Source organism: Pocillopora damicornis, chromosome 12, assembly GCF_964200805.1.
Source record: "Pocillopora damicornis chromosome 12, jaPocDami1.2, whole genome shotgun sequence".
NCBI classification, from domain to species: domain Eukaryota; kingdom Metazoa; phylum Cnidaria; class Anthozoa; order Scleractinia; family Pocilloporidae; genus Pocillopora; species Pocillopora damicornis.
This window is the reverse complement of record NC_142681.1, coordinates 8,883,386-8,900,790: the sequence shown is the minus strand read 5'-3', so window position 1 is coordinate 8,900,790 and position 17,405 is coordinate 8,883,386. Positions and strand designations below refer to the sequence as shown.

The 17,405-nt window shown below is 36.6% G+C and overlaps 1 protein-coding gene and 1 long non-coding RNA gene across 2 annotated transcripts; both read left to right on the top strand.

Annotated features, from left to right (window-relative positions):
- The first annotated feature begins 1 nt into the window (after position 1).
- On the top strand, positions 2–4,333 carry LOC113676132 (E3 ubiquitin-protein ligase TRIM45-like). Its single transcript, XM_027192747.2, has one exon. The coding sequence runs from the start codon at positions 1,316–1,318 to the stop codon at positions 2,786–2,788; it is 1,473 nt and encodes a 490-aa protein (XP_027048548.2). The 5' UTR covers positions 2–1,315; the 3' UTR covers positions 2,789–4,333.
- A 1,593-nt stretch (positions 4,334–5,926) lies between these two features.
- Positions 5,927–8,458, top strand: LOC149036362 (uncharacterized). Its single transcript, XR_016181822.1, has 2 exons — positions 5,927–7,480; positions 7,968–8,458. It is a non-coding gene; the product is annotated as an uncharacterized LOC149036362 (long non-coding RNA).
- Positions 8,459–17,405: the final 8,947 nt, after the last annotated feature.

Genomic DNA, 17,405 nt, shown 5'->3' with positions numbered 1-17,405 from the left:
GGTTAGAAGTTTGGTTTGATGACAGTTGTACCTTGATTGAAGGAGGTTTCGCGCAAATGCAAATTGGTTAGAGAACGTCCTTCGTCACGCGAACCAACTCAAGCCCCCCTCGTCTTTTTTATTCCACAACAATTATCGGGCCTCGTATCACTAACAAAACGCCTTGAACAGCCTACGACGAATTTATCGAGCCATTATCATCAGTACGTCCCTGTCTTATTCAGTTGCGAACTTTCACGTGGGAGTGGATTGCAAATCAGCGTTAGCCGGCTGAAACCATTCGTGAGATCCTGTGCACGACTGACATTCGTGTCACTTTCAAGCTTTGGCCTCCTGCGCCGTTCCGAACGTTTGTCATTCATAAGAGCAAATTCGGGGTGTGTGGTTTGTTTTTTCATGGAGAATGTAGTTATGCGCTTTGAGTAAGCACTGAAAGTACTCTAGCCTTTGGAGTGAGCACTGATTCCCGGCTTATGGCACATGTGGAATGATTCGGAGAGGTGCTCTTCTACTTCCGGTGTCGCTCCTCATAATTAATCTTTAAATATGCATTAGTCCCTAATCCAATAACCGTAACATCTTTGGAGTTTGGGTGTTTCGATCATCGATTATTAGTCGATTAATGTTCTTTTTGGAAACTTACACGTAGGAATATACCACATTCAAGTCACAATTACAGCAAATCTGAAAAACGTAGTTCATCGTAGCTAAGTGTTGCACACCTCCTGCCGGGTCTAAGAGAACCTAAAGAGTTGTCTAGACGTTACTCAATTGAATTGAAAACCTAAACTTACCTATCGGTCCTCGTGATGTGATGTATCGCTGAAACGACTGAAAAAAATAATATTACATGGTCACGGATTCCGTTCACCGTAAACTCCATTAGGTCCTTTCATCACTGCTCATAGATCGCTAGTTATCACCTTTCAGTTTATTATCTCTTGCCTCCTATTACATCTATTTTTACGCTCTACAGAATCGAATCTTTCCCTTCAACGAACCGTCTACGGGTCACAATCGGCTGATTACCTGCCACGGCGCCTAGGAAGGTGTTTGAAAATGAAAATATGGCGAATCGCTCCCGATTAGCAATTTAAGGACATAGCCGACAATATTTTTTTTCTTTTCTAAGAAATACTAATCCTGTCACTAAGGCCCTAAGAAGTCAGAAATACATCAAAACATGCCCAATTATGTTGCCTCATTGGTCAAATTTTGAGTGATTTTAAGATTCTCTTCCACTTGAGGCGGCTTGAAGTGGTTTCGTTTAAACTTTTCTTTCTTCCGTAATTTTTCGCTATCTCCAAGTCTCGCCATGGATATCAAAACCCTACTAAACAATCTTCATGAAGAGGTCTCCTGTTCTGTGTGTATGAACACATTCAATGATCCGAAAACGCTGCCATGTTTACATGCCTTTTGCCTGCATTGTTTGAACGAGATTCTTCGAACGAGTGGCCGCCACGATATCATCGCATGCCCTGAATGTTGGAAAGAGATTCAAGTTCCTAGAAGTGGAAATCTTGAGGATCTTCCAACTAACTTTCGCATCAACAGTCTCCTTGACGTGTTGGCCATCAAAGAGTGCAGTGCTACTGGAGTTAAGTGTGGAAATTGCGAAGAGAGCAGCTCCCAAAGCTTTTACTGCTTCCAATGTTGTGCTTTCTGGTGCGAGGCTAACTGCATCAGTCTTCACAATGGAATAAAAGCGAATAAGGAACACTGTGTATTAGCGCTCAAAGACTTTAAAGACCAAGATTTTGAAAATGTTTTGAAGCGACCGGTATTTTGTCGCAACCGTGGCCACGAAAGTAAGGAATTGGAGTTTTTCTGCAAAGACTGCCGTGTTGCAATTTGCCATTCGTGTGTTGCCACTACTCATGACCGTCACGCTAAGATGCTATTGGAAGAAGCTGCAAATGAACAAAAATTACAAGCAATGTCTGCGATTGAAAATCGGAAGAAAACAGCATTGAAGAAGAGGCGAAAAATTGCCCAACTTCACTCGGATTTTGCCAAAATTCAAGAACATGTCGCCAGTGTAAAGAAAGGCGTGCAACAGTTTGTCGACAATATGATGGCTGTTATCGAGGCACAAAAGCAAGAAACCTTTGATGACTTAGACAATAGAGCTGCAGAGTCCATGCATCGCCTGAGGATACAAAGAGGTGAGATTGAAAAACAAGTGAAAATAACTGAAACAGGCATCGAAGCTGCTGAGGCAATTCTGCAACGGAATATTAGCGCTGAAATCATGCAGTCAAACAAAATTATAGAAGAAACATTTCAGTGTCAAGTTGAGTCAGCCTATCCTCCCATTGGCAATCAAAGCATTGCAGATTTTGGATTTGTGAGAAATCAACGATTGTTTGATCATGTATGGACTAATAGAATTGGCTTTGTGAAAGTTCTACCGACAAGTCCAACTGAGTCGAGCGGCTTCGGAAAAGGAATCAGTGAACCGACCACTGGACTAGAAGCTAACATAATGTTGACAACAAGAAATGCTAAAGGGGAACAGTGTTATGAAGAACGTGACTATGTAACAGTGGAGATAAAAAATCAGGAAGGCCATGACTGTGCAACGGAGACTCGAGTCCTGGATAACAAAGATGGTTGCTACAAGATCAGCTATTTTGCTAAAGAAACCGGAAAATGCCGTGTGTCTGTGAAGGTCAATGGAGAGCACATTCGTGACAGTCCCTTTGCGGCTGAAGTAAAACCCAGACAGTTAAGACCCGTGTTATCCTTCGGAAAATATGGTGCGGCCAAGGAAGATTTTAGATAACCCTGGGGAATAGTAGTAAACAAACGCGATGAAATTGCAGTCGCTGGCAATGGTAACAACAGGGTCCAGGTATTCAGTAGTGATGGAACTTACTTAAGATCATTTGGGTCTAAGGGGGATAAAGAGGGAGAGTCTAACTCGCCTACAGGGATTGCAATCGATAATGAAAACGGAATCGTTTTCATAGCAGATACAGAGAACCACCGAATTCAATTTTTCAGTGGGCAGGGAGAGTTTCTGAACAATTTTGGTGAAAAGGGAAATCTTAATCACCAACTCGAGTTTCCCCACGGGTTATCTTTCGGTAGTGACGGAAATTGTATTGTGGCTGATACCGGAAATAAGAAAATTAAATTATTTTCCCGTACCGGCCAGTTTCTCCGTAGTATAGGCTCCGAGGGTTCTTTCACAGTACCCATTCACTGTATCCAGTATAAGGAATATCTTATAGCATCAGACTTTAATGAACACTGTATCAAAGTTTTTGACAAAGCTGGACATTTTCTGTACAAATTTGGAAAGTATGGAACAGGGGACGGGGAGTTCAATGGACCTTACCATTTGTCAATTAACAAAGCTGAGCACCTGATGGTCTGTGATACAAACAATCACAGAATTCAGGTGTTTGAGGTGAATGGAAAGTTTGTTGGAAAATTTGGCTCAAAAGGAAAAAAGGTAGGACTATTTACTGGACCATTCTCTATAGCAGTCCTCAGTGATGGTAGGATAGTTGTTACTGACTTTCACAATCATCGGGTTCAGATATTTGAGTAGCTGTATCCTCTGTTGTCTTATAACAGTGTTATGATAGTGTTATAATAGTAATATCATTAATCTTTCCGGTTCTTTAAACATTATTGACTACATGTGAAAGCTTCTTGTTACATTTGTAGGTTGAAGCTTGTTTTTTTCACAATGTTTTACGACATTCGCTCCAATTGTAGCCAAGAAGATTACACGCACAAACGGGTTACAATAGCTTATTACATTACATAGCTCTATATCCAGAGAGTTGAGTATTAATTTCATAAAGGTTTGTTAACTATATTAGCTTTTTTTCTGAAAGAGAATTTAGTTCGATAATTTGTCAGTTTACAAGACTCGATTTGGCGATTCATTATGTACTCTTTAAGACTGACTGTTCACCTCTGAGGTAGTAGTTAGTGGTCAGGGAGTGGATTTTTTCTGATTTTGTTGTTGTGTTAGTTGTTTTTGGATTTGATCAAATTCAGTGCGAAAATATCTCTCTAATAAGGAGGGATTTATTCTAAGATCACAAACTTACCGTCACAAACCTACCGTCTATTGCACCTCTAAACCCATAAAAAATTGCAAGTTCATTTTTTTAAAAGCAGTAGACTGCACTTTCTGTCATTAACTGGTGAAATAATACTAATAGATCACTAATATAATAAATCACAAGCTGGAGGCGAGTGACATGTATATAAACTTTTCTTGTCATCTTACAACATCATACATGAGTCATTATGTAGGTAAACCGATATAAGAAGCTGTGTCCTTATTAAATGGAGCCTGAATAGGAGACTTATGATATCTGTCTGTGTTTTACCCAATATTGATGGAATGGCAAATACTCACCAAAAAGGCACCCAAATTGTACATGATTCTCCTCATGAAAAACTTCACACGCGCATTGAAATTGAACGGATTTTCTCAACTGGTCTTGGAACAGTTCTCTTTTTAGCTGAGATTACAATACTCTGTTGGGTTAAGTTTTACAATTACAGTAAGCCTGCAGCAGTGGCTGCTTCTGTGGTATTAGTAGCAGTATGCATTGTCTTTGTATGGTTTGCTGTGCATTTTTACTGATCTCTTGTCCAACACAAATAGATCTTTTCAGGGAATTGAAGAACTTTAACAGATTGCAAACCAACTGTACACAGATACAAGGACGGCATCCATGTCCTAATCCGGGGGTTTCAGATAGTTTCCCTTGCGAACTGAATTCCCAGTTTTCTGGGAATTCCTAGGAATTCCAAGGAATTCTTAAAAAATTCCCAATTATGCAAATGACCCTTGCAAACTGAATTCCCAGTTTTCTGGGATTTCCTGGGAATTCCTAGGAATTCCTAGGAATTCTCAAAAATTCCCAACTATGCAAATTAACTCTGATTTAAAAAGCTTAGAATTACTGGGAATTTCTGGGAAGGGAAGACTCCAGTTTTGTGAGGACTTGGAATCCCTAGGAATTCTCAGCTTTACAAACTACCTATAATTTAAGAAGTGTGGAACTCTTGGGAATTTCTGGGAATTGAATTTGAGGCAATTTTAATACCCTGAGGTCCACATAAATTCTAAGAAATTCTCAATACCTTGAATGTGAAGGTTTTAAGAAAAGGAGTAAGGAGGCTTAAAACTTTGGCTCAATAAAAGGTATGCTATACAAAACGTACCTAGAGATATACATACATGTATATGTTTATAACTTAAAGATCATGAAATTTATTATTCAAACTAAGTTTTAGTAAATCTTTACTTTAATATGGATTTTCTCATGAACCAGCTGTCAGTTATGTTAAATGGAAAATTGCCAATTAATCCAATGTACTCATATCACAGATTTGCTTTCTAACCTCAAAGGACTCTTGGATTCCATGATCAAAAAATATTTTTATTGTGATGCAAATTAATGTTTTATGTTCACTGATGTGCCAAAATCATCAAACATTCATTGGCTGTTCCTTGGTACACAACTTCCACAATAATTAATAATAATTACATTGTTATCTACACTTAAAGAACTTTGTTAGTTATGAACATAAGTTACTTCCCTAACCTACATTACTGGTTGCCTTTGTTGGAAAACCTTGGAACAGTCAAGCTCAGTTGCCTCAAACACTGTCAGAGACTTTTTGTTGACAATATTTTTAGTAGAAATTTCATGCCTTAGACAAACAAATTCAACACCTAATTAATCTTTCTTAATAAAGAAACCACAACTTTTAGTTTGCAAGACATGTTTCGACATTCTTATGTCATCTTCAGTTGTAAATGCGATTTTAACGGTTGTGCATTTGAATTTATATGAAATTACGTACAAATTACGTCATATTGTTTACGTACGATTTCGTACGTTTACGATCGTACGTAAACAATATGACGTAATTTGTACGTAATTTCATATAAATTCAAATGCACAACCGTTAAAATCGCATTTACAACTGAAGATGACATAAGAATGTCGAAACATGTCTTGCAAACTAAAAGTTGTGGTTTCTTTATTAAGAATTATTGCCACTCTGCTGTCTTTACGTCCTTTTGGTAACACTAATTAATCTTTCTTTTTTCATGATTGTTGTTGCTGTTTTTTTTTTCAGTTTTTTGCTCTGTTTTTGTGACTAATTGCTGTAATTTGTTTTGCTGTTTTTATTCTTACAAAACATTTTTGTAAGAGTTCCAAAACTTGTGGATCATCCACACACTTTGCAAACATTTGGCATGCAATCTTTGAGAAAAAACACCTTTTAAATGACATCTTCAATTTACTTTATTTGAAACTCTGATCTGAAAATATTTGTCAACAAGACTTGTTAGTAGTGAGAAGTACCAACCAAGTTTCCTTTCATAACTTAATTTCTTAAGTGTCCCAATCACTGGATCTCCCAAAAAATATTACATCGTTTTATTTTTGGTGCAAAATACAAGTCCTTCTTTATATAAAAATGAAAATTGCAAGTCACACTTCAATAATAACAGCTCTAAAGTTTACTTGTTGTTCTTCTCTGTCTGTCATCTATCAACAAAATTGTTTTATACTTCGGACAGTGCATAACTATTTGTGGACCAGAGTTCCAACGCACCTCTGTAATCGCATATAGTTACTTCTGTCTCTTGTACAAATGTTTCTCCTTTGTAAGACGCACTCTACTTTGTTGTCACTACTGCTTTGAGTTCAGTGGAAACGACTGACTGAGGAATCGAGATGGCGGTGTTGGAACATGTTGCTGAACGCTTGCTACGGTCAAGCTTTGTAGATTTAGGTACTGGTACACTGGGATCATCTATGTATCTCCTATACTTCCTAATGTGGTATCCTTCTTTTGTAAATATGAGGGTAAAAGACGATTTGTAGTCGCATTCAAAACTGTGATTGGCTTGTGTTATTTCTCACCTTTGCCATGAACACAACTCAAGTGAGTTTCAAGTCTTTGTTTCCTCGACAACTTTCGGCCACAAATCGTGCATTTGTACTAGGATCGATTCTTGTCGATTCTTTCCACATAGAGTGAGCTCACATCATTATTTATATCACCAAGGTATCCATCGTCTAGAAGCAGAGAACCGGTCGGAGAAGTCAAAATAAAGTTGTGCGCTTCTCTTAACACTGCAATCGGCAAGCCAGCGGATTCACTTTTCTAGCCAATGACAAGTCCTAAAAGATCCACGTGATCATGCCCGTGATCGGAAACAAAGAAGACTCTATTTGGCGCTCATCTTTGAATGTACTTTTCATCGATTGATCGTTTTTCTCAACTGTTTTGCTTAATATAACATTTCTAAAGATAGCTTTTATTGTGGTTCAATGGGAAAACGAGAACAGCGTGAGTGTTGTAAAAGAAAAGAAAGTCGTTGGCGCCGTGGAGTTAAAAGAAAGGACAACAGTTGACATATTGACTGGTACAAACAAGGGTCGAGTGGCCATCTGTAAAGCTACGATTTTGAAAGTTTGTGGTGAGTAAAAATTGCGATATTCGTTACGTGATCAAAATCTTATAAAAGAATAGATGTAGCGGGTTGAATTAAGCTTACATAACGCTCGGCGCAACTGAAACTAGAATAATTCTGAGAATCGAATCGGTCACTTGCATGCCGCAGTTTCTTAAGCTTATGCTTTACAATGAAATAAACCTATCAGTAAGGTTTCAAGATTCCTTTAGTCAGGTTTGGGAACATTCCTGATTCATAATAGGAACTGTTATTAAACAAACCTTATTACATAAAGAAGCCCTCCTTGGTAAAAACAAAATAATGTATTCAGCCCTTTTTTAGTAAAATCTATGAGAGAGATGTACTAACTCCAATATAAAAGTCACTCAATATAACAGAGATTTCTCAATTTGAGAATCCAATGAATGCCCTTTTCCTCAAAGCCATCTTAAAGGCTTGGTCTGAGCTTTAAATATATATATTTAAATATATTTTTTTTTTCCAAATTCAGATGTCATGGAATCCAGATACAAAATGGTCAAGCTTCTCTTGGACAACTTCATTCAAGGCCAACTCATTGTGAGCCCAGGAAAAAAAATACAAACAGCAGCTAAGTTTGCAGTTTAGGATAACTTCATTCTTATTTATTGTTACAGTTACAACAAGATTTTAATAAAAAAAATCAATTTTATTTGTCTGTAATTAACCCCTTCACTCCCAAAAGTGCTTGATTTTCAAATATAATTTAAGATATTGTAGTTTATGGAAAAGAATCAACAGATTTTATTCACAATTTGTGTCAAACCAAATTTAATGATTGATTAGGACTATTTTATTTGAATAGCTGTAATTGAGGATTAATCCATATGAAGTTTTCAAGAAAAGAAAAATAAATCAAATTCCATCCTAATATTACCACACGTTGATGTTAATAATTAATCAAAAATATTTTACATGTAAGCCTTAATTAAGCTTCTAAATAAATTTCATTGAATACTTGAATTTTAGCTGGGTTTTTTAAATTTAAAGTATTTATTTTATATCATTAGCCTCAAATTTTTACTTAAAATTCCCAGTAATTCTTAAACATTCCTAAAAATTCCCAAAAATTCCCAGAAATTCCTAGGAATTTTTTAGATTTACAGCTTTTCAGGGAAAGTCATTGGTTCTCTGAGTTGGAATTCCTAGGAATTCCCAGTCCGAATTTACCGTGAAAATTTTGTATTAATGTGGAATAGTAGTAAATTATTGTAAAATGCAATCTTAAGTGTTTTATTGGACAAGGGGTTCCCATTTAACACTTAACCCTTTCTCATTAGTAATTCTCCTTACTGTCTGCCATATAGTTTTTGTGATGTTAGTTCAGAGAATTTAGTATTGGATCAACTAATAATTCCCTAATTAATATTTTTCTTCATTCTCATCACTTGTTTGCTTGATATTATATTGATATTGTAAGGACAAATTATGTCTAGGTCACTAATGGGAGTCAAAAGGGTTAACAAAATGCAATATTCCTTTTATACGGAGCACAGAACTCTGAAAAATTCTTAAATGTTTTGTAACATTGTTTAAGAATAACCATAAGTGGTTTAATTCTCAGGAAATTTGCCAAATCAGGGAAAGGCTTTTTGTACTTGTTTATTATGGCTAGTATTTCTGCTACTGATTTTGCAAATTTAATGCAATTTGGTTCATTTGTTTCCATAAGCAAGGCAAAAATTTAAGTACTACAGGCTATTGAATCAAAGTGGTCTATGCCTGGACATTGGCAGTATTTGTATGATAAGTTTATCTTCCATTACATTTATTAACATGATGCAGATACATTTTACATTACAGAAACAAATCTAAACCAGAATCTGAAAACATTTGTAATCATTATTGTAGCCTTCAAAAAGCAAAGTAAGAAAATTTATCAATCTATAATTGTTGAAGGACTTTAGGCAAGTCTTTCAAAATGAATCCAGAAGATTCTCCAGATCACAATTGGTTGATTTCTACAGTACAAATCTATACACCACTCAGGCTTTTTTGAACAACTTGCATTCAATTGTAACCTGGGTATTTCCATGTTCTAGTTAACCTTCATGATTCGTTAAAAAGTTTCAGTCTAGGTTAAAATTTTAGTACTGATATTTAGCTATGCTGATTTTCTTCATTTAAGGACACATATTCTTAGACCCAGGGTTTATCTGTTGTAAAATTCCTTCACCTCTGACTTTTGTTGTTAAGTACATTGCCAAAAATATGGGGGCCACTCAATTGAATGATTATAATTTACCAAGATTGTTGTTCATCAAGAAATGTTTCTTCTGCCTCTTTATTACTCCTCTTGTGTCTTGTAGTTTGCACTATATGTGAAAAAATGAAAGCAATGATCCAAAAAAATTCTTATTCAAGACTGAATGTTTCTCCTACACTCATGAAAATAGTTTGATCCTTTGACCCCTAAGTGTAACTAGCATCTAATTTCTCCTTACAGTATCACCCTTGAATCAAACATTAAGGTCATGAGAATAAAGGAAATGATCATCAACTGAAGAAGTTCTTTCTTTCTCTTTATTGTTCAACAAAATCTCCATGTCAGCACCTTAGGAAACATGTAGTGGACAGTATGGAGAATATGCATACTGATGCTTAAGGATGTGAAGAGTTGCTCAGTATGTCCAAGTCCAAAGTTTTGCTTTTGTAATTTGTTTATGATAGACTCTTTCTTGTCATTGGACACCTTTGAGATTGCTGATCTTGACTGGATATTTTTTGTATATCAAGAACAGAGCTGTTAAGTTGATTTTGCTGGCAAAGAGTAAGATTCTTGACTGCTTAGCATTTGATTGTGAGAGTGCAGGCATCACCCTCCTGAGTGGATGGAGGCATACTCTACTGGAAAATTGTGACAAAATGGAGAAGCTACAGGACATGCATTCCTTTGCTCTAAGCAAGTCAGTGTCAGCTGCTGGGAAGTGTTTGAAACCAGTACAAAGGGAACAATGATTACATCATATTTAGAAAGATAATTACTGGTTATTTCGATACCTAACTGTTAAGCAGCAGTTTGCTATCTCAAAATCAATAGTTTAAATCAGAAACCTTAAATGCATGACAAATGCACAACAATTTCAGCTCAAGAACATGAGAATTTGTTTGCGTGAGTCTCAAACTCAATATACGAGACTTCGAGAGCTCTGCAAGAACCTACATGGCCTGGCTCAACAACGATTTCTCAGATGGTCAGTTGGTTGAGCATTCAAATGTAAAATCCAAATCTTAACAGCATTCATTAATAAATCACATTGGTATCCCACTTGTGAAAAGAGTCTTACATTGTACATTAAATGTTCATACTATTTATTTTTAGGAATAAGACACAAACCTCAGGTAATGGGTAGGTTGTTGGGTTTGGAGCCTCATTTCAACCAAAATCTTCCACAGTGCCTCATTTTGGAATGTCGTCACACCATACCCCAGTGTACATCATCCATCAATTATGATAAGTTCGTCCCTGTCTTTATATTTCAGTTGTGAACTTTCACGAGGGAGTGGATTGCAAAACAGCGCTAGCCAGCTGAAACCATTCGTGAGATCCTATGCACCAGTGACGCTTATGTAACTTTCGTGTCTTGTAAGCTTGGGCCACCTGTGCTGTTTCTAACGTTTCGAACATTCGATATTCATTGTAGCGAATTCGGGGCGTGTGCTTTGGGTGCGTGCGTGTGTGTGTCTGTTGGTTTTTTATGGAGAATGTAGTTTTGCGCTTTGAGTGAGCACTGAAAGTAGTTGGAGTGAGAACTGATTCCCGTCTTATGGCGCATGTACATGTGGAACGATTTGGAGAAGTGCCCTGCTACTTCCGGTGTCGCTCTTCATAATTAACTTTTAAATATGCGCCAGTCGCTAATCCAATAGCTCTAGCATCTTCAGAGTTTGATTGTTTCTATCATTGATTATTAGTCGATTAATGTTCTCTTTAAAACTTACACATAGGAAGATACCATATTCCAGTCAAAATTCCAGCAAATCTGAAAAACAACAAAACTTGCATGTGCTAATACTTTTAAGGATCGTGATTACCCTTCCCTTTGAGGGAGAACAGAAATCTGATAACTGTTTACCTCCAGGTAAACAAGAAAGTTTAAAGTCTTTCCTCTCAGGCAGCATTCCACTAGTTACGCACAGGTAACTGCCTCATTTCGGGCCTAAGAGAACTTAAAGAATTGCATGGACTTGAGTTCAATGGACCTTATTATCTGTCAATTAACAAAGCTGAGCACCTGATGGTCTGTGATATAAACAATAATAGAATTGAGATGTTTGAGGTGAATGGAAAGTTTATAGGAAAATTTGTCTCAGAAGGAAAAAAGATAGGACAATTTACTGGACCATCTTCTTTAGCAGTCCTCAGTGATGGTAGGATAGTTGTAACTGACTTTCACAATCATCGGGTTCAGATATTTGATGGTCTGTGACGCCAACAATCAAAGAATTCAGGTGTTTGAGGTGAATGGAAATTTTATTAAAAAATTTGGCGCGGGAGGGAATAAGATAGGACAATTAAATGGACCATGCTCTGCAGCAGTTCTTAGTGATGGTAGGATAGTTGTGACTGACTATTACATTCATCGGGTTCAGATATTTGAGTAGACGTATCTTCTGTTGACTCATAATGAAGTGTTTATAATAGTAATATCATTAATCTTTTGGATTCTTTAAACAATTATTTATTGACTTCAACGGAGAACGTTGCACTTATCTATCAGACCTTGTTTTAAATAATTTGTGTTCAGTTAGATCCGAATTTCTTTTACAATATTAAGATATCAGTGTAATATAAGTTTATTAAGAGCACTTCCTGTTATCATTCTAACATATTTTATATCTACTACTTTTGTAATTTTTTAATTACAAAGATTGCTTAGTCATCCCACAATGCCTTGCGTGCTCAGTTGCGAGTGTTGTGGAGACCAAAGAAGCATGAATGTATGATCGGTTTTGTTGTAATCCTATCACATTTGATTGTGAAGCATTAAAATAGAGAATTTAAAAGAAGTTAAAATGATGACATTTTAAGATTGTATTTTACGAACCAAAAGGTCTCGCCTATGGTGATTTGGATTTTGGACTTGAGAGCTAGTGCAAGCTCCATCAAAGCCCAAATTCTTTTTCAGGCTGAAATTGCAGTTACTATTCAACCGATTTCGCTTCAAAGCAAGTAAATAATGGGAAATTATTCTCCTACAAGGAAGCACATCCCGTTGATTGGAACTTTTCTTGTTTCTTTTTATATTAGCGGTATTCCACGCAAAATTTTCAAATGGCAGTGATGCTTGTCTTTTAGAGCAGCATTTATGTAGCGCGGAAGTTGAATATTCAGCTTTATAATGTAGCCGAGATACAACGAGCACCCTGACTGGTCACAAACCTATCGTTTATTGCACCCACAAACCCATAAAAAATTTTAAGTTCACTATTTTTAAAAGCAGTAGACTGCACTTTCTGTTGATTTACAGGTGTAATAAACCACTTGGGATGGTGGAAGAACACTCAAGATGTTATAATTAGTAAATCATGAGCCGGAGACGTGGTGAAGTGATTAACAAACTTTCTTGTCTTCTTACAACATCCCACACGGGTCATCATGCCGATGGAAGGTGTCGTATCTTGCCTAAATTGAGCCTAGATAGGGGACGCAACCTATTATGGGCTACATGAAGGGATACTCTGTCCTATGGAGATAATCCTAATAACAGGGTTTGGGGTAGTTTTTACGGCACAAACCCAGTGTGATGCTTTTTATTGGCATGCCCCTTGTTCTTACTGCACCTACCAAAATCTAACTTGCAATTCTTGTTTTTGCTGCTTCTCCGTTCTTTTCAAATTGTTAAAATAATTTTTATCCCAAGATAACACCCTCTGGCTTATACATTGTGTTTTCTCTTTTTTTCTGCATAATCTATTGAAACTGTGAAGGGAAGAGACATGATAATCGTTTTTGGAGGGATAAGTTACAAATTGATGTAAAACAATAGAAATTCTCACAAGTGATCAACATATAACTTTACCTTATAATATCCACACATTAGCCAGCAAACAGGTAATGAGAATACCCAAACTTATCAGGAAGAAGTGTTACTTTCATCTAACATCAAAAACCTACGAAATATTACGAGGAAATGTATATCAGGTAAAGGGGAGGATTAACAATTAGATCTTGGAAGTTAAAGGGTTAAACCACCACCAGTATAATCAGTGTGTCATCATTGTTGGTTGTAATAAGTGCATTGTGATCTTATTTGCTCTGTCTTTTCTGTGTGGTAATTTTTTTTGTATTAATGTGGAATAGTTATAAATTATTGTAAAATGCAATCATGAGTATTTTATCAGACTAAGGGCTGCCATTTAACACTTAAGTATGGAAATGCAAAATTGCTTTGATACTTAGCAAAGAACTCTAAAAAACTCTTAAGTGTTTTGAAACATTATTTATTCTCAGGAAATTTGCCAAATCCGGGGGGGGGGCTTTTTGTAGTTGTTTACTCCGGCTAGTATGACTGATTTTGCATATTTAATGTGAGTTGGTTCATTGGTTTCCATCACCAAGGTGATATTTTAAATGCATCAACAGAACACTTTATTGAATTGGTAATGATTACTAGAGTATCAAGTAGGACAAACACTGGTTAAAGAGGAACTGGGGTCATTGTTGTCAATCAGGACATCTAAAAAGGGTAATTTGTGATTAATCTGCTTTTCCATAGTCAACCTGATGTTGGGGTGCCTAGAGTTGATATAATCGAAAAATATAGTGGCATCGTGCTCCGAGTGAAATAAACAAAAAGTATCATCAACATACCGGCGATAAAATAAAATTGTAGAGCCATGAAAATTTTTCAGCCAAAGTTTTTCATGATGTCCCATGAAAAGATTAGCCAAGACGAGAGCAAGGGGAGACCCCATGGCTACACCATCTATTTGATCATAGAAAGAACCGTTAAATATGAAATGAGTCTGGGCGGTAGCTGTAGTGAAGAGGTTTCTAAGTTCAGGTTTGCTTAGCTTAATGTTGGAATTGCCCTCGGAAATGTAATTGACCGCTAAGTCAATACACTCCTCAAGGGGTATGTTAGTAAGAGACTTTCAACATGAAAAGAAACCAAGAACTTGCCAGACATAGATGAAGATTGGATCTTTATCTATGTCTCTAGTTGGCACTTTATGTGAAAGAAAAAAAATGATGCAAAAAAAATTATTATTCAAGACTTAATGTTATTCCCACACTCATGAAAATAGTTTAACCCTGTAACCCCTTGGTGTAACTAGCATCTAATTTCTCCTTACAATATCACCCCTGAATCAAACATTAGGGTCATGAGAATAAAGGAAATGATCAACTGAAGAAGTTCTTTCTTTTTCTTTATAATTAAACAAATTCTCCTTGTCAGCACCTTAGGTAACATGTAGAGAACGGTATGGAGAATGTGCATACTAATGTTTGAGGGTGTGAAGAGTTGCTCAGTAAGTTTAAGTCCAAATTTATGTTGTTGTACTTTGTTTATGATAGACTCTTTATTTTCACTGGACACCTTTGACATCGCTGATCTTGACAGCACACAACACATTTTTTGCATATCAAGAACAGCTCCCGAGGTGATTTTGCTGACAAAGAGTAAGATTCTAGACTGTATAGCATTTGATTGTGACAGTGTACGCATCACCCTCCTGAGGGTGAATGGAGGAATACTCTCTTGGAAAATTGTGACAAAATAGAGTAGCTAATACATGCATTTCTTTGCCCTAAGCAAGAGTTTCAGCTGCTGGGAAGTGTTTGAAGCCGGAACAAAGGGAACAACGATTACACCATATTTAGAAAGAGAATTGCTGGTTATTTCTTAGGTACCTAACTGTTAAGCAGCAGTATGCTATATCAAAATCAATAGTTTGAATCAGAAACCTTAAATCAGAGAACGAGTAAAAACAATCTCAGTGTAAGAACATGAGACATAATTTTTTTGCGTGAGTCTCGCACTCAGTGTGTAACATTGCTTAAATTGAGCACGTTAGAGTGTACATATTCTAATCCAGCTTATACTTAATACTCAAGCTGCGTTGTTTTCATCTAGATGGCGACAATTCTTCCAACAGCAATAACGATAGCAAGATCTTATACTGAAATATTATATGTTTATTGTAAATTGCTCTGTCGGTAAACGAAAAATCTTTTAAGGAAGAGATAATACAAATGTTAGGAAAAGCTGACAAAGAAATAATATCCATAGTTAATAAAAGTTTGAAGCAGAGAACGTGATCAATTAAGCAATTATTTACAAACTGAAAATACCTCTTTCTCCCATTTCGTCTTGTTTAGATTAATTTGTGTACGAACGTACAGACTCTTATCTTTTTAGGTGAAAATGACTACTACTACTTTCTTATTCTCTCTGGTACTCTATTCGGCATGGAGAGAAAATCGCATACAAAATCTTTTATGGTGAGAATGACTGCTACCATTTTTTTTTCTTTCTCGCACTCCATTTAGCACGCACGGAAAACCTTTAGCTTATAATCTCCTCTTCTACTTATATCTATATCATGAAGACTTGCCTCAAGTCTTGCAATTCATCTCTATTTGGCACTCACGCAAAGTCTCTATATGTAGTTTTTTTTTTCCAAATAAGAATGACTACTACTCACAATTCTTTCTCGTACTCTATTCGGCACGGATAGCAAACCTGCATGTGATATTCTTTTTCCAGTATACTTATCCCACGTAAAATTCTCCTCAATTCTCGTACTCTCGCACTCTCGTACTCGGCACGCACAGAAATTCTGCATATAACATCTTTGTAGGCAAGAATGACTATTACTGCCTTATTCTTTCTCGTGTTCTATTCGGCACGGGGAGAAAATTTGCAGGTAAAAACTTTTTCCAATGAACATTATGTAACGTAGTATTTGCTTTAAGTCTAGCACTACATCTCGCAGCACTCTTTGTGGCACGCGCAGAAAACTTGCAAATAAACTCTCTTCAAGGTTAGAATGAACACCAACGTTCTATTCTTTCTTGAACTCTATTTGGCACAGACCGAAATGTTGAAGATTTTCTCTTCAATTAACATCCTCTCTGCAAAGAACTGATACTATCATGGTTACACTTGACTCGACATGGGGACATTCGCACTCTTCTTAAAAATCTGCTATGAGTTGTACGTCTGCTTACCTGGACGCTGCGATACTTGACATGACGAGACACCTTTGGGGTTTACTTTTCAAATGGTTTCTTTCAGATACTCTTATCTTATTCAGTTTTAGAGTAAGATTTTGCCGTCTTTATATAGCCGGGAAACAGCGTAGGATTTTGCAACTTTAGTAAAAAGTTACGGAAAGAAGATTTTAGATATATGAAAATTCACATATTTGCACTGCGGTGGAAAGATGAAATTGCAAATATGTGAATTTTCATATATCTAAAATCTTCATTCACTTGGATGTTTATTTGGACCCAATTCATTGACCAGCTCCCAGTTGGCTTGTTAGCTCAATTGGCGAGAGCGCTGCACCGGTATCGCAGAGGTCATGGGTTCAAATCCCGTACGGGCCTGAAATTTTTTTCAGGTCCTATTTACAACTACTCGTTTCAGTAGTGTTCTTAGCTGCGAGGATCTCCTAATTTCAAGTTACGGAAAGTGCTCATATGCACTGTTTCATAATTCAATACGTAGATATTTTCGTGATCGCTTTTGGTTAAACGGAGTTTAGATAACCGTGTGATTACGTAGTAAAGAGGAGTGTTTTGCGTTCATTTCATCTTGCCTTTATTCTGATCAATTTCCCGACCTGGCATTTCCTAAGTTTTTCAGTTTAAACGTGACTTAGATAATTCGAGAGTTCCCAAATGTATTTTAGCCGAAACCATTTAGATTTGGTGACATGGACTAAAAAAATTACACTC

Excerpts from the sequence above, each read along its gene's own strand:
- LOC113676132 (XM_027192747.2), top strand. The coding sequence starts at position 1,316 with ATGGATATCAAAACCCTACTAAACAATCTTCATGAAGAGGTCTCCTGT.